This window comes from Lactuca serriola, chromosome 8 (assembly GCF_051521515.1).
Source record: "Lactuca serriola cultivar US96UC23 chromosome 8, Lser_US96UC23_V15, whole genome shotgun sequence".
NCBI lineage: Eukaryota > Viridiplantae > Streptophyta > Magnoliopsida > Asterales > Asteraceae > Lactuca > Lactuca serriola.
In genome coordinates, this window is record NC_136415.1 from 306,033,194 (window position 1) to 306,056,886 (window position 23,693).

At 35.9% G+C, this 23,693-nt stretch overlaps 1 protein-coding gene across 1 annotated transcript; it reads right to left on the minus strand.

Moving 5' to 3' along the window:
* Positions 1–3,243: 3,243 nt before the first annotated feature.
* KUP6 (K+ uptake permease 6) lies at positions 3,244–7,780 on the minus strand. Its single transcript, XM_079012504.1, has 8 exons — positions 7,222–7,780; positions 6,640–7,126; positions 6,299–6,352; positions 5,471–5,731; positions 5,335–5,387; positions 5,102–5,225; positions 4,734–4,988; positions 3,244–4,548 (listed from the first exon to the last, which is right to left on the minus strand). Exons 1-8 carry the CDS (start codon positions 7,258–7,260, stop codon positions 3,488–3,490), a joined length of 2,334 nt encoding a protein of 777 aa, XP_078868630.1. The 5' UTR covers positions 7,261–7,780; the 3' UTR covers positions 3,244–3,487.
* Between the last annotated feature and the right edge of the window lie 15,913 nt (positions 7,781–23,693).

The window sequence follows — 23,693 nt, forward strand, 5'->3', positions numbered from 1 at the left end:
TAATAGGAAAACTCATATGAGCCAAACAATAGAAAATCTACAGCAGTATATGTAGAAAAACAAATAGCATAACACGACTAATAACAACCCAAGACAACACCTTAGTCATATACTCAAATCCATCAAAGTTTGATAAAGACTCAAACTAGTCAAAAGGTTAACGGTCATTGCGCCGTGACCATTAGGCAACAAAATAATCATGATTGCTCAAAGATTGCGCCGCGAGACATGAATCCAATTGTGTCGCAAAATCTAGCACAACATTTCCTATTAAGCAATTGACCCTTAAAGACATGAATTTCAAGTCTCAGATATGAAAGTCTCAAACATCTTAATGGATAAAGTTTCCAACTTTATCCATTCTAATGACCTAATCAAGTAATAATTCAAACCCCAAGTCCAAAAGTGCCTAAGATGCACTTATCTTAATGCATGGAGCAAATAGGGCTCTTGCATACACTCTTTATTCCATCATAAGATCATATCTGGAATCAAACGTGAATCAAAGCTCAAGAGTTCTCCAAACTCTATGGATCAAGCCACCGAAAAGGACCAAAACTCAACAATTCATAGATCTAAGTATGAAAAAAAGATAAGGGTTGAATATTTGAACTTATAAAGGTCCGAAAGGAGTAGAAAAGACTGAATACTTCAAGTGCTATGCCCCAATGATCAATCTTTCTTGTGTTCCTTTACTTATGAACACAAACAACACCAAAAATAGATTTAGGAGAGAGGATGGCCTCAACACACTTTAAGGGAGGCTAGGGTTTTAGTAAAGACATTCTTGGGGAGGTAGAGGTTGAAAATGATGAAACCCTAGCGTTAATGCTCTTAAATAGGTCCAAATTCTGAGGCTTCTAGGATTTAGCCCACCAACCCCTTTGCATTACGAGCTTCATTAAAGATCTTGCCGCAAACTCGTCATGTCATGACCTCTAAATCTTCCGCGTTGCTACCTAGAGAAAACCCCCAAAACTTAATAATTTCAATCTAATACTCTAAAAGCATTCCAAAGAATCAACTGTTACCAATGTTTTGAAATGTGATCGGAGACCGAGCCGACCGTCTTACTGTTTTAATTATATAAAAAATGAAAAAATAAATATTTTTTAAACTTTCGGGTTTTTACTGGTTCACATGATGAACGGTTTTGGGGACTCTAGAACCAGATCCAGGATCGGCTCCTGGTTAAATAGGTTTAACTGGCCAGTCCGACACTGTTTTCAAAACATGGGCCATTACAAAAAAAAACCTTTAATAATTAAACGAATGCATAAAATTATGTTCGCACTAGGGATGGACTTAGGGGTTTCCGGGTGTGACCAGTACAACTCCTTAAATTTTAGAGTACAATGTAAATATTTTGAGAAAATTTTCGATGTAATGTAAATTTTCTGGTGTGCCACCCTAAAATCTTGTGTGCAACCCCATATGTTTTGTCCTCCGTCCGTTGTGTTCCTCGGTGGTTCATGTCATCTTATTTTAATCTTTTTAATATCTTAATATTTTAAAATTTCTAAATTTTGTTACAAATAAACATAAAAGAATTCTTATATAACCGAATAAAAAATCTTATATAACCGAATAAAAAATCAAGATTCAAATTTAAGAAACCTAACAGGACTTCAATTTTTACAAAATTTATATTTCAATATAGTTCAAGTTTTAATTTTTTTCATAACAGACTATAGTTGATGTTAAAACTCGAATCAAACCAAAATACCCTTTCATTCCTTTATCAATTATCATGGGTGAACAAAGTTGGGCTTCCCCCTATCCTTTCATTTAACTGGGCCCACACTTTTAAGTTTACGGGTTTTATTTTGTCACATATTATTACATTTAGAATCTTTAAAACTCTGCTTTCAAGAGAAGAATATTCCAATCCAAAACAAAATTCAACATACATGCACTTGTACTTGGTAAAAAAAAACAGGATAAATTGCCATATAACTTTTTTCTTTTATTATACATTTAAGTATGAGTATAATTATTGAAAGTAATAGGATGCTCAGTGTAATAAAATAGATTGAATATTTTTGTTCCATATTTTTTTTTGTATAAATATATTCAACAAAACATAGCAGTAAGATTTTAATAGATAAAGTATATTTTGACAATAGAAAAAGATCGAATTTAAGAAAAAACTTTGATAAGAAAATACATGTTTAAAGCTTTTATTTTAAACTAAAAAACTCTTAATTCTAAAGTTAATTCATTTAGCATTTGAAAGCAGTTTATAGTTTCTATCACTTTTAAAAGCTTAAACGGCTTTTAAGGTTTTAATTTCTATATTTTGAGAAAAAGATCGAATTGAAGAAAAAACTTTGATTGGAAAATACATGTTTAAAGCTCTTATTTTAAACTAAAATAAGTCTTAATCCAAATGTTAATTCAATTAGCATCTGGAAGCTTTTAGTTTATAGTTTCTTCATTGTTGTGTCCGATATGTTCTTACTCGATGTAAGTTTTCGATCATTTTCTTGTTTCACGTGAACTTGAGTTGAATATTTGGCGACATATTTTTGGTTGGTTAGATACTATTGATTATATTCCTTTGTGGCTAGATTTAGTGTTTTAAAAACCGGTTCGAACCGGTCGAACCGGGAACCGGAGGTGACAACGGTTCAATTTGGACCGGTTTTATAACGATTTCCTGATCGGACTGAACCGGCTGGTTTTGGTAAAAAACCGGTTCAACCGGCTGAATTGAACCGGAATGGACCGGGTTGAATCGGACATTCTTGGATTTTTGTGTTTGTTTTGGGCTTCTTTGTTTGATTTTGACTTCGGTAATGATTGTTTTTATATGTTGGATTCTATTTACGTTTATAATACTAAAAAGATGACAAGTTTTCTAATCAATATATGTAAGATAATTAAAAACATATAAAAATATAGAACCGGTTTGATCATCCGGTTGAACCAGTTGAACCGGAAAATATCACCCGACCGGTTCAATTAAAAAATCGGTTTTTAAAACATTGTTGGATGCTGTGATGGTTTGAAAAATTCTCAACTACTTTAAAACCTTTTGTTTAAATTAAAAACTTTTAAGTTTACATGGAAAAATATTTTTCTTAAATTCTGGGTATTTTACAAGTCTCTAAAAACTCTCAGAAATATAAATTAAAACTTATTGATATCCATGGGTTTTTTTTTTTTTTTTTTTTTTTTTTATATTAATGGATATTATTATATGTAACTTAACTAGTAAAAAACTACACCAAAAAGTATATATCATCTCGTAATCGTGATTTTTTTTTTATAGAGCGGAAACATAAAATACAAACTATACCTACACACTATATCTACTACTATCTTCTTTCAAAGTTCCAAAAACCACTAACCGCCACCACAACAACCAGTGGACCGCCGGCTACCATTCGACCCACCACCACCTCACGGTGGTTGCAGACCATTCATTTACCAAACTACAAAAATAAAACAAAAACCATTTACAGAATAAAAAAAGTCATCACTTTCACACATGATACATCATTCCCACTTCAAGAGTCGAAGCATGAGGCACCATTAATGAGTCCGTTGAATGTCTACTATTTCTTCTCAAAAACTCATACCCATAATTTATAAAAAGCTTCTTAATCATAGAAGACCCTTGTTTTGCTTTAACATACGAATGTCCCAAAATATAAGCCACCCCAGCCTCCCGGGCCTCCATTAGGTCCCGCAACTCCGCCCGTGACCCGTCATCAATTTTCGGGCTTTCCGGTACCACAAATCTCACGCGTTTCTTCACTTGGTTCGCGGTTGAGGCTTGTATTTCCTCGACCTCTGGTAGCCCAAGCCCATCTGGGCTTGGACTACAGATATGAACGCCTTCAGCATTCGTGGAAGGCGTTCCAATAACAGTCATGACCTCATCATTGTTTCCGACCTCCCCGTCTGTACGCACATCAAGGGTAGAATCGTCTTTTTGCTTCCGGATAAACTCGGCTATGCTACATACCAAATCCTTTTCGAACTCCACGTCATCTTTATGAACATCACGGTATCCATACCGGACTATACACCGATACACTCTGTATTCTCGTGGGCCGATACGGCCCACGAGAAACCGTTCCTCCGGTCCCACGTGTGGGACCGGGACGGATTTCACACAGAGGAAAATCAAAACCTGGTGGAAAGCCGGAAGGTTGGTGACAAAATGGGAAAATATCGCAGGGATACCAGACACGAGTTCAGTATGAACAAGCCCGATTCCTCGGACCCTAACTATTCCGAGGGTGGGGCCCAGGCTAAGTAGCCAATCCACAGATACTTTGTTTTGGAGGTCAAATTCGTACTTTTTGAGGGTCCCGTAGTGCCACACGTACATTACAAGCATGAAGATGAGAGACAGTGCGATTGGGACCCACGCACCTTCAAGAAATTTGATTAAAGAAGCCGAGAAATATAAGGCTTCGATTGTTCCGAAAAATACAACAAAAGCGATTGCGAGAAAAACACTTTGCTGCCAACATAAGACGATCACAAGGGACATTAAGCATGTTGTAACAAGCATAACCGTAATAACCGCCAAACCTGAAGAAAAAAAATATATCAGTATAAAGTGTTGTCTGGATAAATGATGTTTAAAAGAACATGATTGGATAATAAATGGATGAGAAAGTAAATGATTTATTTATTATAACATTTTACTTTCATTTATTAAGTCGTTCTTTCTGTATTAAGTGAAAAACACAGATAATAATTAAGGTGGGCCATACCTGAAGCATTCCCCATTCGTTTTGTATCTCTAAACCCAATAGTAACAGCTAGACATAACAACATCAAGATCCAATTAATCTCCGGGATATAAATTTGCCCGTGATATTTTGAAGATGTATGGACGATTTTGACCCTGGGAAAGCATCCAAGTGAAGAGCATTGTTTTATAATCGAAAAAGTCCCTGTAATAATTGCTTGGCTTCCAACAACTGCCGCAAGTATGGCTATCAACAACACCGGGACCCTCAAATTCTCTAAAAAAAAAAAAAAAAAAAAATCAACCTTCACTTAACCTAACCATAGTTAACTTAACCATAGACCATAGTTAAGCTAACCAGAATATTAAAGTTTAAAAAATGTAACTTACCTGGTACGGAAATATAGAATCCAATTTTGTGCTCGTTTTCAATGAAATGATGTTGAGATAAATACGCAGCTTGCCCCATATACGCAAGAATCAAGGAGGGATAAACAAATGATGTAAAAGCTATCTGAAAAAAAATAAAATAAATAAGATATTTCATTATTTTCCTAAATAAATTTATAAAAATACATTGCTATATTTCTTAGAATTGAGAAAAGTGTCCAAAATCAACAAACCTGGATAGACAATTGAGAAAAGTGTCCAAGATCAGCAAACATAGCTTCCGACCCTGGAAATAAAAGTACAAAAAACAAAAATTTATACAAAAAAAAAAAAGAACGATTTTGAATTTATATAAAAAAAAATGGTTACCTGTGATGCATAATAAAATACCCCCTAAAGATTTCCAACCTCCGGTTTGGGTTTTTTTGAGAAATCTATACATATGAACAGGAGATAATGCTTGATAAATGTGAGGATTCCAATGAAGAATATTGTATAATCCGATTGAACTTATGCATAAGAGCCATAACACGACAATAGGAGCAAATAAAAACCCGACCCGGTGGGTCCCATAATGTTGTAGGGCGAATAGTGCGATTAATATGATACATGCCACAGGGACTTCTACATCTGCAACAATAAGTTTTTTTGTATATAAAATGTAAATCTAATGGTAAAATATAGGTCGTTATTTGTATATTATTAATCGAATTTCGAGGTGTATGAAAACTGAAAAGGGTTTTGTATTTTGTAACAAACAAAGCCCAATAACATGTCAACCCGAAATATAAAAGTGACCCAATTGTGAATTAATCCAAGTGGGACAAGTTGTTATTGTAGTTTATTATTCGACACATACAAAAGTGCAAAACATTGATATTAGATGAAACCTAGGATTTTTTAGTAACTTCTTCCCATTTAAAAGGAGGGTTTATTTATCTTGTTTTATTTTACAAGTTTTATAATAACATGGCATTTTTTGATGTTTTTAATCGGAAATTTTAACTTTTTTCACTCGTAAGTTGTTGTAAATTGGGGATATGTGCAGGCTTATGAGTTGTAGCATTTTTTTACTCATGATAAAATCAAGAAAGTAAAGACAAGAGATTTTTGTTTTGAGAACCTAGGATAAAAAGATTACGAGGTATCTTAAATCTTAAAATCTTAAAATCTTAAATCTTAAATCTTAAATCTTACATTTGTGATGCTCTTTTGCCATTGCAAGTTCCACCCCAGAAACGGCTGAAAAGACTGCAAAATCATCATAAAAATTGAATCGATTTAGCGTAAAGAAAAAACAAACAACTTTTTGGACATAAAAATTTCGTAGATTTATTACCAAAAAGAAACAAATATCAATCGTAAAAACAAAGATCGACACCTAAAGAACGCTAATTTTGCGATTTTGTCCTCAAAAAATGATCTTGAAGAATTGGGGAAACCATAGATTGGGAAAATAACAATTAACAAGAATCGATCTTTAAAGAACCCTAATTAGATAGAAATCAAATCAAACGAATGATGCGATTGAATCTAACCTGAAAGGGCAGGAGTAAGAACACCATCTCCAATCACCATACAAGCTCCAACAAGAGCCAACACAAGCAAAAACTTCTGCAAAACTCCATGTTTCTCAAGAGTAGATTTAAGTCTTGACCCGAAAGAACTCAGGGCTAAATTAGGTATTTCCTTTTTGTAGCTTGAGAGTTCTTCATCAGCTAATTGACAATTAGGCAATGAACTCACTCTAGCATGTCTACAAAGCAACGAATACAGAGCAAATGTGCCTCCTTCGCCATTATCATCAGCTTTGAGCACAATGAACACGTATTTCAACAAAGGGACTAAAGTAAGAGTCCAGAAAATGAAAGAAAGGGCTCCAAATATTTCTTCATTAGTCTCTGAGTGTTTAATATCTTCTGCAAAAGTGCTTTTAAACACATATAATGGAGATGTGCTTAAATCTCCATAAACAACACCCAAGCTTTGATACGCCAATGTCAAAACCGCTCTCCATGACTGTTTCTGTAAAAAATCAGAAGAAAACAACACAAAAATTTCAAATGGGTGTATTCGAAGAACCCCTAAATCAAACAAATTATACAAATACCCAATCTTACCCTTAGATGATTTTGACGAGACCCAGTTTCCAGATCCATGATAAGTCGCTTCAAATCGCCAACGATTCAGGTATTAATTTGATAAGCCGAAGATCCATTTAGGAAAAAATAATCAAATTGAGTTGAAACAGCGATTTAATGGCTAAATCTCGATTGAAAAGGCGGAACTGAGGAGTTCTAATAATTAATTAACTAAAATGGGAAGAAACCACCCACCCTAGTAAAGAACATTGAATAAAATAGTCTGAAGTTGGTAAAGAAACACCAATTCACAACAATGGATGGAGAAAATTGTTTGTTTAATGTGAGAAAAGTGTTGAGATAGCAGTTGAACTAACAGCAAAGACGAAAAGTTACAAAAGAAGTGCGTAATTGGGGCATAATAACTGTATTTTAATACAATTGCGTGTAAGATGGGTTTCGATTTAGAGAGAGAAAACCGATAAGCGAAGAAGAAGAAGAAGGAGATATGTAGTGAATTTTCTTTCGCATTTGGGAATTTATCAGTAAACTTGATTGGTGTTTCTAGATTTTTCTACTTGATCTTTCGTGGCTGCATGTTTCTACCAACGTTTTGACACAAAATTCGTCTTCACACGTAATAAAGATTCAAAGTTACTCAAAGTAGGTCAAAGTGTCAAATCCTTGTTATGGGTCACGTTTACATTTGAAAATGAGAAAAAAAAATCTTGTAAAAATATTTGCTTTTACTTATATAAAAAAAAAAACAATTTTTTTTTTGTTTACTTGCTTTTATAAAAACTATTGGTGTTTTGAAAATCTTGTAATTTAATAATATAATCTTTTCACGAGAAAACCATTATTTTAACATTTGTATAATATAAAGAGTTATATTCTTTGATAAAGCAAATCAGTGTGAAACTTCGATGCAAAGAGAAAATATATTTATTTTAATATATTTAAGATCTGAAATTATTCTTGTTTTTTATGTCGATAAAGTCCAAATCAGTAACTTTTGAAACATAAATAGTTTGTCTAAAAATTATATAAATAAAGATATTGTTTTTTAATAAAAAACTGAAAATATAATGACTTATATATGGAATTGTCTCTAAAAACAAAATATATATAGTTATAAAATGATAAATTGTATCATCTAAACAATCCAAAAAAAAAAAACTTAATTGTTCCAATATGGGGATCAACTGTACAACATTAGGAAGGAAGAATAATAACTAGTCTCGTTAGCATTCTTAATAACTAATTCAAAAAGGTAAATAATAAATAAATTAACTAAGTTTAAAAAGTAAATAAATTTAAAAATTGAAGTTCCCTTTTGAACGTGAGAAATTTAAAGAAATCGCATGAAACCATGAATTTGTGTTTAGTTAACTCAAAATTTCATATGTGTCGATATCAAGACCAAAAAAAATCTTTGAAACTATATTGGAATTCTAGACTCTTGTATTCCTTGTTTTTTGTGAATGTGTACAAATAAAGATTATTGGTTTTAAATAATTTATAAATTATAAATAAGAACTATACATTGTATATTCCTACTTGATATTATAGCTCAAATTTGGATATCGGAAATCACTTTTTTTCTACTATAAGACCATGAGGTATACTCCTCAGGCCATTTATCTCCACCTTGCCACCATCTTCTTGTTGGTGTAACTGCAACATGAGCCATCTTCAGGAAGAAGAGAGATGAATAGGGAAAAGAAAAGAGAGGAAGAAGGAAATTGGTTGGAGAAAACTCACACACACTCTTCCCTATTGGGTAATGCGGCTAATCCCTCAAGCTTCTTTCTCATTCGTCGGTTGCTTACCGTGTCACACACCATGAAATGCCACGGCCGTGACACCAATGACGGTGTGCACGACTGTAACATGGTCGTGGGAGGAGCTCATGACATGTATATTGTTGGGAATTTAATAAAAATTATGTATTTTTATTTGACTTTGGACACACATATATATATATATATATATATATATATATATATATATATATATATATATATATATATATATATATATATATATATATATATATATTATATATTTTATTAGCCCGTAGTGGGTTGTGTTCTCCGTGAGAGCTTCGAAACGATATATGTTTTATCTAAAACGAAAAACATGTGAATGAGATATTGATGTTCAAAGATGAGTATTTGGAAATAAAGTTAGCAAATAAAATTGGTGGGAGAATGTGTCACAAATAGGAAAAATGAGCAAACTCTTAGTGAGTTTATAAACATAAATGTGTAATAGGTTTACAAGCTCTTATGTATGGTTTTACTCCAACATATATGCACGCAGGTGGTGCAAATCATGGATTTTATGGAAAAAAATGTAACGAACTCGTATGCGGACACAACCTGCAGACACCAATGCAACTCCAAAATTCTGGGCTCACACAAACCACAATTTTGGTGCATAATTAAATCATTCAATTTCTATAAAGAGATCTTTGTTTCTCATTCTTATACACCTGATCGAATATTCAATTCTCTTTCTTTCTTTCTGCATATAATTTTCGACGATCTTTCCGACAGTATATATGTAACGTCCAAAAAATATTAAGTGAAAAATTCATTTTTTTAACCAGAAAAACCATTCATTCATTTGTTCCAAGAGATAGTAAAGGTAGCAGTTCTATCAAAACATCATATTAGAAATCACAACTAGACAATGTGGAATAAACTATGGGGATGCAGTGCGATCATGTCGGGCCCTTCCCTCTGGAACCGGAAGTACTTGAAAAATATTTAAACCACAAAATGTAAGCACAAAGCTTAGTGTAACATCCCAAAAATCCGCACCAAAATTTTTTCTTTAAATCATTACCAAAGTCATATTCATAAAACATATCATAAGTCATAACATGAATCCAGGAGTATAATTTCCAAAACATATTTTCATTATCAGAGTAAAACATTCCTAGGTTGTCTAGTCTATGGTGTGTGCCATGCGATCACCCCGAGCTCTTCCCTCTGCTACCGGAAGTACCTGAAACCAAAACTAAAAACCGTAAGCACGAAGCTTAGTGAGTTCCCCAACCTACCACATACCCTGCTAAGAACACATACAACACATACTGGGCCACGCCCGCTATTTCGGGCCTCACCCGCCACAACGGCCCCGCCGCTCCAGGCCCCGCCTGGCTTCGAGCCCCGCTCGGATACATATCCGTTTTACTTAGGCCTTGCCTGTCACTAGGCCTCGCCCGCTAACATATAATAACACATAAACATATCACAACATATAAGCTAAACATATACTAATGGATCCTGTCCTAAGGCCTCGCCCCTGACCTGCTACTGATGAGTCATGGAACCCCGTCCACGCCCCTACTGGTGGTGAGATACGGGCCCAACCCACAGTCACTCTTTCCCTAACTTAGGCCTCACCTCTGCTCTTCTGCCAATGGGATGTGGAACACCGTCCACACTCTGCTATTGGTGAGATATGGGACCTCTCCCACACTCACTCTTTCCCTAACCTGGGCCTCGCCCCTACTCTGCTGCTATTGAGATGTGGAACACCGTCCACACTCTACTATTGGTGAGATACGGGACCTCGCCCGCACTCACCACCCTACTAGACACATACAAGTATCACACAGACAACAAGTATACTTCTATCATGCAAACCATTCCATGGGCACCCGCCCGCTATCAATGGACCTCGGTCCCTAATATCATACTGGCATACAGTGCCTAGGTCTAACCCCTGGGTCTTCCTACTTGTATCTACATGGGCTGGCATTGTGGCCTTAGACCCATTCACACAAAGGGAAACTCACTTGGTACTGTTGAACTTGCTGGTAACCCCTCTAGCTACTGCCCGACAACTCTCTGAACTCCTGCGCCACTAGCTCCTCGAGCTACCAATATCAATGCAACACTTAGTCTAACTGTCCCCCGAAAGTCAAATAAGTCAACTATGGTCAAAGTCAAAATCCTGGTCAAAGTCAACCTTCCAGGTCAACCCTACTCGCCGAGTCTGCCTACTGACTCGCCGAGTTCATATGCTCAGAGTCCTTCCATCTCAACTCACTGATCTGAGCCTTAACTCGAAGGGCTTGGGGTTTTGCGACTTGACTCGCCGAGTCCAAGGCAATCTTCAACAAACTCCCCGAGTTGTTCTTCCAACTCACCGAGTTCCTGCCCAACTTCATCCAACTCGCCGAGTCGCTCCAGTTCTTAATCCATTCAGTGGCTTTTCGAGCCATGCAGGGGCTCCAAATCATAGATCCATACTTCCAAAGCCTATCCCTCATGTAAAGGTGCAACCTTTACGTGTAGCTAAGGAGATCTAGGCCCAAAACACTCCAAACTCGGGTTTAAGACAAAGAGGCTTAACAACCAACCCAAGGACTGATGCTTTATGATTTTCTAGGCCAGAATACACTTATATCTGAAGTAGCAACTTCAGATTTCGGCTTCAACTCGAAATGACTCAAGGACATGGCATAAAAGCCCCAAAACTCATAACCAAGATAGATCTAGATGAAGAAGGGTGAAAATAACGACTTAATACCTTAAATAACTCTGAAAGGTGAACCAAACTCTAGATCTAAATCCAATCCTTGAAGCCCCAATGATTCCTTCCTTCCTTCTTCCTTCAAACCACCCAAAAATGGCAAGAAGCTTGAATGTGCAACAATGGAGGCTTAGGGTTGCGTATTCTGGATGAGAGAGGCTCCAAGGAACCCTAATGGAGAGAATAAGACGCTTAAAAAGTGCCCAAAGTCCAGGATTTAGGGTTTCCCTCTTCAGACCGGACTTGCTGAGTCCCCTTTGCCGACTCGCCGAGTCGGTTACTTAATCGATCCCCCAGTTCCCGCTCCGACTCGTCGAGTGATGGGTTTTAGCCATAAGAACATCCTATGTGCTCATACAAACCCTAATGCTTGGATCTAGGTTTCTCTATTGTACATGCAATTCATCCAAGACTTTAAACCCTAGATCTAACATATGATAACCAATATTAACATAAGAATGGGTTTAAGATATTACATTGATTGTTATGTAGCAATAGCAATATCAAATCCTCCTTGTAATGACTTTAGAAAGCTTAGAGTCACAAATGTCACTCCTCTAATGGTTCACAAACACCAAGAGCTAGAGGATGAAGAGGAGAAGAGAAGAGACACCCAAAAAAACGTATAGAAACCCTAAGGATTCAGTTGCCCACGTTTTTGGTGCCTAAGGGGTCCTTAAATAGTGAGGCTATTAGGGTTATCTAACAAGGAAACCCTAGTTTGGATGCTTAAGCCCTAAGCAACCCATGGACTCCTTCCTTAATAAGCCTTGGACGATTTCTAATGGGTTTCCCCATAGAATTCGTCCAACCTTATATTATAAGGTAATCCATAGCCCAATTGCAATTATCTTATAATTACAATTCCAGTCCCTTAAGTTTAATTAATCTCTTTTAGCCACAAAATTAATTCTTAATTAATTATTGACTAATATTAATTAAACAATATGATTTCTCCTTTAATATATTATTCTCATAATATATTAATAAATCATAATCAATCCTTTCTCTCCATAATTCATCCTATCAAGTTGCTTTGATGAAGGCAACCCAAAAGGACCATGCACCATCGGGTCAAGTAGATACCAAAATAGTTATGGACTTAGACACTAATCCAACAGTCTCCCACTTGGATAAGTCTAATAACTATTTTGCGTATGACTTCAGATCCTAATCTGCAATTGTAGCTTTCTAAAGCCGCTGTCAACTCTGATCTTATCAGATACGCATGTCCTTTAGATAAGGGATCATATATTCCTCCATTCTAGATATCGTATAGATATGAGACATGAAATATATTCATTCTCTCTATACTGTTTCCCGATTTCCGATTTATGATGACTGATAACAGACTACAATTGAACACATCAATTTAGTCCCGGCTTGGCCAAGCACTTAGGTGCCATCGCTAAATCATCGAAGGGCCCAAAGATATCGCTTTTATCCTACTTTGGATAAAAGGAACGGATAAAATTTGATTCAATGATTTCTTGCACTCACTTACCAAATCACACACAACAATATGTTTTATAACACCAAGTTACTGGTGCGTTTACATATTATCAATATGCAACAGATTTGCAAGATATAGCTCACACATCTCGGTTTCCAGAATATAAGATGTTATCGTCTCACCAATCATTCGTGATACAATTCATGAAGTGATCCAAGTGAGCATGGGTTTAATCCAACGCTCATATCATATTCATAAGCACTCATGAACGTTGCAGCAAACATTTGCTTATGTCTAATACTCTTTAGACAATCCACACACCAATTCACGACAGTCTTCATTCATATCTACTTCCAACATATGAACGACTGTGGCCCGTTCGAATAATTTGACTGTTCTGAACCAATTAAATTATTCAGGAAGTCAAAACATGCAAAGTGAAACACAAGAATAATACTAATCCTATATGGTCCCAAACCCTTGAGTATAAATAAAACCCTTTTTATTTATCACCATATCGATTACTCATTATTTGTTGTTTCGGGTAACCAACTTCTTACTTGAATTATTACAACACTTGTCCCATGCTCTTAGCATGCACACAATGTTTACCTATGGTTCTTACTTTGTGAAATAGATCAAATGAACACATTTCCAATCATACTCATTTCACAACTCCCAATCCTTTTTCACATGTGAAAGAATATCAAATTCTTGCCACTTATAGAATATGCTAGATTCTAATATTTTATGCAATGATCCTTTCGTAATGTCATAGCACAAAAGTCACAATGACAATTGCCAATGAAATTACAAAGTTCTTTATTTGTGATTGTTACAATACAATTCTATAGACATGATGTCTCTCACTCAAAGTACATTCCTTTGAACATCCTTTTGCATAAAATTTTCTAATCTAGACATAGACTCTCAATATCCAACTCCCAATATGGAAACATTTCCATATTTTCCATATGACAACTCATTCTTAATAGAATCTTTTCTATTCATAATAATGTCGATATGGTCCATCCAATACTATACTTCCAACTACTCACAAGCGACCAATCCTCGGCGAACTTTGGATTGTCCTTTGATAGTTGTTTAATTATCTTAGTCAAAACCGATTCTTGTCCTTTTTCCCTCTGAATGCGCTAGACATTTGGAAAATTTTAGAATGGTTAAATATTATAGCACTTGCAATCGATCCTATACTCGAAGCGTGTGGGACACGATTGATAATGTCTTACATAAAGATTTGATACTTTATCAATCTTTTGCCATAATATTTTATGTGCTACGTTCTCACAATTCGAACTATGAAGAGGAATGTCGTAATCATAATCGAAATTTAGGAACACACTATGTATCCTTGACTAAGTTTATTAACATTCCACAACCTAAGCCTTTAGTATTTGAAATGAAGCATAATATTCTCTCCCTTAATTATAGAAAAACAACTATTCAACCCTTACAACTTTGCAAAGTATGACTCTTGTTTTCTATAATTAATATTGCTAACTTGCAATACTTGCCTTAATAATCATACAAGCATAACATTTATTCTCCCACTATCACGATGATTATTATAAACATAACACTTATGCTCCCACTAGCTTTGACATGTATTCAGAAACAACTTAACTTTCAGAAAACAATGCCTATTGAATTTCTTTAAATTCATATTTCTAATACCTAATGCTTTGATAATCCTTTATCTAAGCTTATACACCTTTGCCTTAGATAGTTCATATGTGTGTCTAAACAATTAAGACTAATTGCCAAATCTCACAATTCGAATCATGGAAAGGGATACCGTAACCATAATCGAATCCGAGAATCCAATTTTCACAATCACTATCTTCTTAAAATCTCTTTTAGTGAAAGCATTTCCTCACAGTCATTTTCATGAAGGAGGGAATCTTATGACACTTAGATTTTCATGGTGTATGTGTTCCTATCCATGTGAATTTGTCAAAACCAAGGTTTGTGACAAATCCAAACTCATATGGACCGAACTTTCTCAATCTTGATTTCTTGCCTTATGGTAACACAGCTGCCCACCATGTCTTCCAAGTAGTTAAGCAGCTCACCCTTTCCTATCAATGTACTTTTCATTGATCAAGGTCCTTGCCTTTTATGCATTCAAATGAGAACTCCTAGGACTCACATGCATAATTAACTCAATTGGAACGACACAGAAACAATATAATGTCAACACGATAGGTTGTAAACCTCAACTCGTGTGCTAGTGATGATCGATAAGATTTATTCTTGATTAGTTCTTGAACTTTTCAAGACCATTAAGACTCCCACTGACTCCTTGACATATAAGATTCTCTTGTCAATAAACATTTCTCGACAAACAAATATTCAAGAGTTAGTGTAGCTTTTATCAAGACAAAACACTTCACAAAATTGGTCCTAGTTGGTCTTTGTCTTATCCAAGACATCACAACTTTCCAATTTCAAATGTGCGAGAATAAGAAAACCTTTTCAAATTCCACATTTGATGAATGATATAAACCTTCTTAAGACTTGTCACTCAATGTCACAATCTTAACTCTAAGACTTGTTTTGGAATGAAATATGACCGACTTCTTGATTTTAACCATTTCTTCAATTATTGATTCCTCTTCTCAGACATACAATTGTACTAAGATTTACTTAGAGGATCAATTGAGATATGGTTCTTAATCATTAAGACATATCACAAAGCATAAAAGGTACTCTCCCTTCTTCTTAGAATAGAGAAACTTTCATCTTTCTGCCTACTTGATTCGTCTTATTCGTTCTGCTATTGATTTAAACTCTTTTAATCAATTCAGAATTACACTTAATCTTATAAGTATAATCATATTTACTCAACCTTTAGTAAATCATGACGAATATCTTTGTCATTCTTATGGTGGACTTGATCAACACAACAACTTTGTGTACTCGATCTCCTAGTCCTTCACTTGACACTTTGTCAACGAATTAGTCTAATTTCCAAATATGAAATTTCTCATTCATTGTGCAACCAAGTTGCATGATTCCAAGTTTCTGTCCAATTGAAACTTGGGCGATGAGAAACTCTCCCTATTTGGTAAATTCTTGACATTTCCACAAATAACATAATTAAGAATCACATCCATTTGTTGTAGAAATATGCGAACATCAATTTTTCATAACGATTTCATTGCAAGGAAATAAATAAATAAATAAATGAGTCAAACCAAAATTTATTTTATTCATAAAAGCAACGGAAAACATTTGTCCTTACAATGCAAAATCAACTGAAAACTATTTAGTCAAAAAGAAAATTTTCTAACAACTCTATCATAACTTTCTAAGCTCAAAATCTAATCTTCAAATCCATGCGATCGAGATCCATTTCTTCATGATTAGACTCATCTTGCTCTTTCATCAAGCTTCCTCTCTCTTCACTAATCCTGCAAAACATTCAAATGCAATCTTATCAAATCATGTATTAAGAATCAACGAATAGGAACTTAATGGAGTTAGATAGTGGATTTTACCTGAAGCACAACCATACTCTTTGACTCTCCCATCTTTTGGACTCTTCAGGATCTTAGGGCAGACTTGTATCCAACGCCCTTTCTCTTGGCAGCAAACACAGGTCGGTTCTCTTAGAACGTCCTCGGAAGCATGGTTGGTTGACTTTCCCAACAAATACGCTCCATTGCTTTGCCAAATCATTTCTGATTCAGCAGCAATGAGCATGTAAGTTAGGTCAATGAGGTTTTCGTCATGATCCATCATATAATACTTTCTTTTGAACTCATTATATGATTCAGGGAGTGACTGCTGAACCCAGTTCACAGCCAACTTATCAGGGAATGACGCACCCAACATTATCAACCTATCGATGTGTGATTTCATTCCTAGAACGTGGGCACACACGGGTTTACCATCTTCATGTTTCATTTCCAAAAGGGCTTTAGTGACATTGAACCTTTTAATTCTTCGATCTTGTGGGTTAGGGAGAATAATTGGAGGAGGTGGAGGAAGTGAAGCATGATCTCTTGTTCCTCGATTGAATTGTGGAATATCATCTTCATGTGGAATGCTTGTTCCACGGGATTTGGGAAGACTATAGTTGTCGTACTTTGACATCTACAAAACGGGAGAAAATAAATTCAAGTTAGTTGATTGATTGAGTCCTTAATAAATCACCCAAATGAGATATCAAGGCTAGGACCCAACACAATATTCCACAACTCGGGAGAGGGATGCCGTAACCCAAACTGCAGAACATTCAAAGGTAAGTGAATGACGATTCACTAATTTTCCACCATGAAAAATGAAAAAGAGATTAAGTTTTCAATGCTTTGAAAAACTCCTAGATCCTTTGAGATTCATTGAACTTTTCAATGGCATGTTTAAATCTCGATATGCCCCTCTAGTTTGTGATTGGGATGCCGAGGATCACAAAGCGGGTGTGAATAACCATGCAAACTTACATGTTGCCCCCACATGTTACAGTCACCCATTCGATGTGCTGGCTAACTACACACGCTCCACCGAATTATGACAAACATTGAGTCACCCTTTGCTACCTTTACTTAGAACCATTTAGTGTGCCAGTTAACCACACACGCTCCACTAACGTCTTCGCAAGGGTTCAAAATGTAATTTCATGGAATTGCATCAATTCACTTTTGCCTAAAGTAACTAATATTGAGAATTTGTAAAAACATTTCGTTACTTTTGTACTTCATTATACTTATAATGGAAGGTTTATGTCCTAGCCTACCCATTCGGCTAACGACCCTCCACTAGTCAAGAGTGTGGTGGGTAAGAGTGGATACCCATTCAATCGCCATTTTATAGGCAATTTCCTTAAACACCCCTTATAGACCAGCTTCGTGAATGAGGCCTACTAACGGTAAGACTGACTTTTACTCATACATATATATATAATGTTAGATTTTTAATGTTATATATAGTATAGGGTGTATTTTACACTTTTAAAATACTAGGTGGTTAAATTTAACAATTATACTTTTACTTCAATTAAATTGTGAACCAAAACTTTATGGATTTATTAAACCTCTTTTAATTATACACTTTAATTAATTAATAAAACCATAAGGGTGTGATTTGAACTTTTCAAAACAATACAGGGTTTTAGAATTTAACATTCCTAAATTAAACCTTTTAATCAACTTTTAAATTCCAAAAACTTGAAGGCAAGTTTTGAAACATTTCAAAACATTAGGGTTTAGAATTTAAATATTTCAAAATCAAACCTTTTAATCAAAATTTAAATTCCAAAACCTGAGGGCAATTCTTGAAACTTTTCAAAACACAAGGATCAAATAGCAAATAACTTCAATTAAACAATTAATCTAATTATTATCTAATTTGACCTAATGTTAATTTCTTGCAAGATAAGTTACCCAATTAATACAAATAATCAAACTTTAATCAAATAAGGAAGTTATTATCTAATCAATTGGTAATTATCTTTTGTTTAATCAAGGATACACTCAAAATATGATTAAAATTCGAATTTTAATGACCCATAACAGTTAAGGCAAGTATCTTTGAGTAAAACAGCAAGAAATCCCGAAACTGCCTCCTTCTGACGCTCGAACTCGTCGAGTTCCTCTATGGACTCGCCGAGTAGGAGCCAACTCGCCGAGTCCACATTGGAACTCGCCGATTTCAACAGGCAGAGGGGCCAAAAATCGATTTTACAGCTTAAACAAACATACAAGGCATCAATACAATAGAAACCAGTCAAGGCTCTGATACCACTGATGGGTTTTAGCCATAAGAACATCCTATGTGCTCATACAAACCCTAATGCTTGGATCTAGGTTTCTCTATTGTACATGCAATTCATCCAAGACTTTAAACCCTAGATCTAACATATGATAACCAATATTAACATAAGAATGGGTTTAAGATATTACCTTGATTGTTATGTAGCAATAGCAATCTCAAATCCTCCTTGTAATGACTTTAGAAAGCTTAGAGTCACAAATGTCACTCCTCTAATGGTTCACAAACACCAAGAGCAAGAAGATGAAGATGAGAAGAGAAGAAACACCCCAAAAAAACGTGTAGAAACCCTAAGGATTCAGTTGCCCACGTTTTTGGTGCCCAAGGGGTCCATAAATAGTGAGGCTATTAGGGTTATCTAATAAGGAAACCCTAATTTGGATGCTTAAGCCCTAAGCAACCCATGGACTCCTTCCTTAATAAGCCTTGGACGATTTCTAATGGGTTTCCCCATAGAATTCGTCCAACCTTATATTATAAGGTAATCCATAGCCCAATTGCAATTATCTTATAATTACAATTCCAGTCCCTTAAGTTTAATTAATCTCTTTTAGCCACAAAATTAATTCTTAATTAATTATTGACTAATATTAATTAAAAAATATGATTTCTCCTTTAATATATTATTCTCATAATATATTAATAAATCATAATCAATCCTTTCTCTCCATAATTCATCCTATCAAGTTGCTTTGATGAAGGCAACCCAAAAGGACCATGCACCATCGGGTCAAGTACATACCAAAATAGTTATGGACTTAGACACTAATCCAACATCGAGTTCCTCCTGGACTCAACGAGTTGACCCCTTTGACTTAGGGGTTTCTTTTCTTTCTTGGCCTTTCTGATTTTGGGTGTTACACTTAGTGAATTCCCCGAAACACCACATACCATACATATCAACGGACATAGCTTTCACATTGGGCCCATCCCATTATAACAGGCTCAGCCCTACATATCAATGGGCCTATCCTAACATACAAATGGGCCCAACCCAGCATACATACTAATGGGCCCAATCTAGTAAGCATGCCAATGGGCCCATCCCAACATACAATGCAAGCATCACAAAGACAGCTAGCATCCTATATAGTATAGTGAGAAGACTCACCTGACTCACGAATCAATTAAACCATAGCTCAAGGCCTCGTAACCACTTCTACAACACTCTTATCACAACATACAAGGCCCAACCTTAGTCTGCACACTAAATTCAGCTATCTTGACAAAAAGTGTTATGTATCAAAAGTCAGTGGTCAAAGATAAGGTCAAAATTGTTAACAACGACCCTCCACATCGTGGACTTCCTTGGCCATGTCATGAGCATAAAATGCTAATACAGTCAGTGAACCCCAAGTCACCACGTTGTGCCAGTACAGGTCCACACCGTGGGGACTGGTCTGATGAAACATCCCAAATATATAGGTAAAATATTTCATTTTGTAAACCAATCCAAAACCATAAGTATTTACAAAACATAGTTTCCAAAAGTCATAAACATGAATCAGGGTATCCCAAAATCATAATCTCATAAAAATCCAAGATGATGTGCATGTTCAAGCCTTCGCCTTGCCCTTATCCTCTGGAATACCTAAAACCATAATAGTCAAAATGTAAACCAAAGATTAGTGAGTTCCCCTAAAATACCCTACACAACAGAACATATGCAATCATGCATTTTGGGTCCAATCAGTCTTTGGACTGGAATACCCTCGAGTCCACAACCATCGGGTAGGATTACCCCCAGCCTAATTAGTCATCAGACTGGAATGCATCGGCCCAGTCAGTAATCAGACTGAAATGCCTCGGCCCATTTAGTTATCAGACTGGAATGCCAATATGCAACGGATCCAATTAGTCATCGGACTAGAATACCCTGCTTCACTCAGTCATGGGACTGGAATGCCAATATACAACTGGTCCAATCAGTCATTGGACTATAATACCCTTGTATGTTGGCTTACGCATATATTACTAAATCCTCAACCCAAAACCACACTATGTCAATAGATGCAATAGATAAACATAAACATATAACTAACAAGTACAGGTAATTATACAAATCTACCAATCTAAAAGATCATTATCGCATAGAAACATCATATACACAAGGATACCTAGCTCGATCTAGTGGGCTAACATTGGCTCCTTCGACCCACCATTACAGTAAGGAAAACTCACTTGAAAAGTAGAACTCCGAAACACTAAGACACGCTTCTCTTTCTGCACTTCTTGCTCCTGCGAATCAAATAATCACCAAAACCAAGTAAAATCTTAATCAACAGTCCAAAAACCCTCAAGTTTGTCCTAAGGTCAGAGTTGGTCAAAAGTCAACGGTCAATGGAAGTCAAAGTCCAAAGCAGGCTGAGTACGCCCAACGTACTCAATCCCTACGCTCAGCATACAAGACTCAGACTTAGTATGCCCAGTGTACTCCTTAGGTATGCCCAACGTACGCAATCTTGTTCCAACATTTCCATAAAGCACTTATTCCTTTAAGAACTTTCGTCCAGAGCTCATATCTAGATCCAAATGACATCCTAAATCATAAAGTTTCCAACTTTATGTCTTTTACATGGCTAGAAAGGTCCAAATCCAAAACCCTAACTTGTCATAAGATTTTAGGCTTCATAACTCATGCATGAATGGTAAAAGAAGATCAAGATTGCATTTTTATGACTTAACACCCTCAAATACACCTGGAAATGCACCTCACAAGATCTAGAACAACTCAAACTCAAATGGACTAATTTATGGAACAAAAGGGCATAAGTTTAACATCTACGCTAGATCTATCAATGGAGGCATAGAAGTACAAACTTTATACCTTCTGTAGATGAATAAGGGAGCAGAACTTCCAGATCCAAAGTTGTTTCAAGCTTCCAAGAACTATCACCCCCTTCTTCTTCCTTCAAATGCACCCCAAAACACACTTTTTAGCTCACCAGGCTCAAACTAGGGTTAGGGTTTTAAGATGGATGTTTGGAGAGATGGAGGCTAAGAATGAAAAAGGTTTAAAGGAGTTAAGGTGTTTAAATAGGGCTCAAAACCCCGAATTTAGGGTTTGCACACTGGTCGCGTACGCTCAGCGTACTCTTATTTACGCCCAACATAAATCCTCAAAGGTGCGACTTTTAGCAGCCAGTATGCCCATCGTACCCTGAATACGCCTAGTGTACTATCATTCTTCACACCCAGTCAAGATTCAACCCGCTACAACTTCTTCGTTTCAACTCCGATTTTAGTATTCTTTATATGCATGGAAAGGTAATGAAGAGCCCCACAATATTATCTAGTTATTTTTAACTAAAAACTTCTCGATCTGAACTCCTTAATTCATGCAAGAAACCCGAACTATGACTTTTCCCTTTCCATTCTTCCTCCCAAAACACAATTCAAGGGTTAAATGTCACAACTATATTCATTACCTACCAAAAGATCTAAACTTTCTTTCTTTAAGGCCCAAATCCTTTTTATAATTGATTTTTGGCCCACAATCCTAAATTAAGAAATGAATAGAAACCGAATGTTACAAGTCTCCCCACTTAAATTAGATTTCGTCCTCGAAATCGGTCTTTATTAAGATCTATGATGCAACGACACATCTTCCATAAGCTATCTCTAACCATCTCGACACCAAGGCATCTTTTAAGAAACTTGAGAGATCACTCGCGAACCCACAACTGACAACCAATAACCCAAAAAAAATGAAAATGCTCAACCACAAAACTTTTCCTTCTTTCCCTAACTGCATGACAGCAACGTCCCAAAAATATGACCCAAAAATTTCATTTTTCATTTAAATAAAACAGTATTCCAAAAACATTATCCATACAACTCAAATAAAAATAAGTATCTCAACATCATAACAATCAGAGTGATATCTCAAAAGTGGAATCCATGTGGTGTGTGCGATGCAGTCAAACCGAGCTCTTCCACTTGAAACCGGATGTACCTAAAACATAAACTAAAAATGCAAGCAAAAAGCTTAGTGAGTTTTCACAAGATACCGCATACCAAGCATAAATACATAACGGGACCCGCCTAAAGAGTATAACGGGCCCCGTCCTAACTGCATAACAAGCCCCACCCACTGAGTATAACGGGCCCTATCCTAACTTGTATAACGGGCCCCGCCTAAAGAGTATAACTGGCCCCACCCTAACTCGCATAACGGGTCCTGGCTACATACAATTCATATTATATAATAGCATACAAGATAGTCAACGGGCCACACCCAGAAGGCATATAGCATATACGCATACTAGTGTCACACAGACAATAAGTATTATAAAATATCAAATCATGGGTCGGCATTGGTGCCTTCGACCCACTATACATGGTGAGGAAACTCACCTCGTGCTGTTGAATCTCACTAAAAATCCCTAGTTGTTATCCTGATGAATCCCCGGGCTAATTAAAGTAGCACCCAATTAACACTTGGGTTCCAATCTATATCTAATAATCCATACTTGGGGTAAAATGAACGTTTTACTCTTGTCCTAGTTTGAACCAAAATTGAGGCCCAAAATTACAAATCAAAAAGGCCCAAATCCAAATGATCCTCCAAGGCCCACTTGTGGCCAAATATTCCAAATTAGGCCCAAATGCTATATGGACCTTACCTTAAGGCTCAATAATTTTCTCTAGTCTAAACTCTTAGCCAAATGCTTGATTTTAGATGGCCCAGTAAGGTCCAAAATCCAAAGGAATG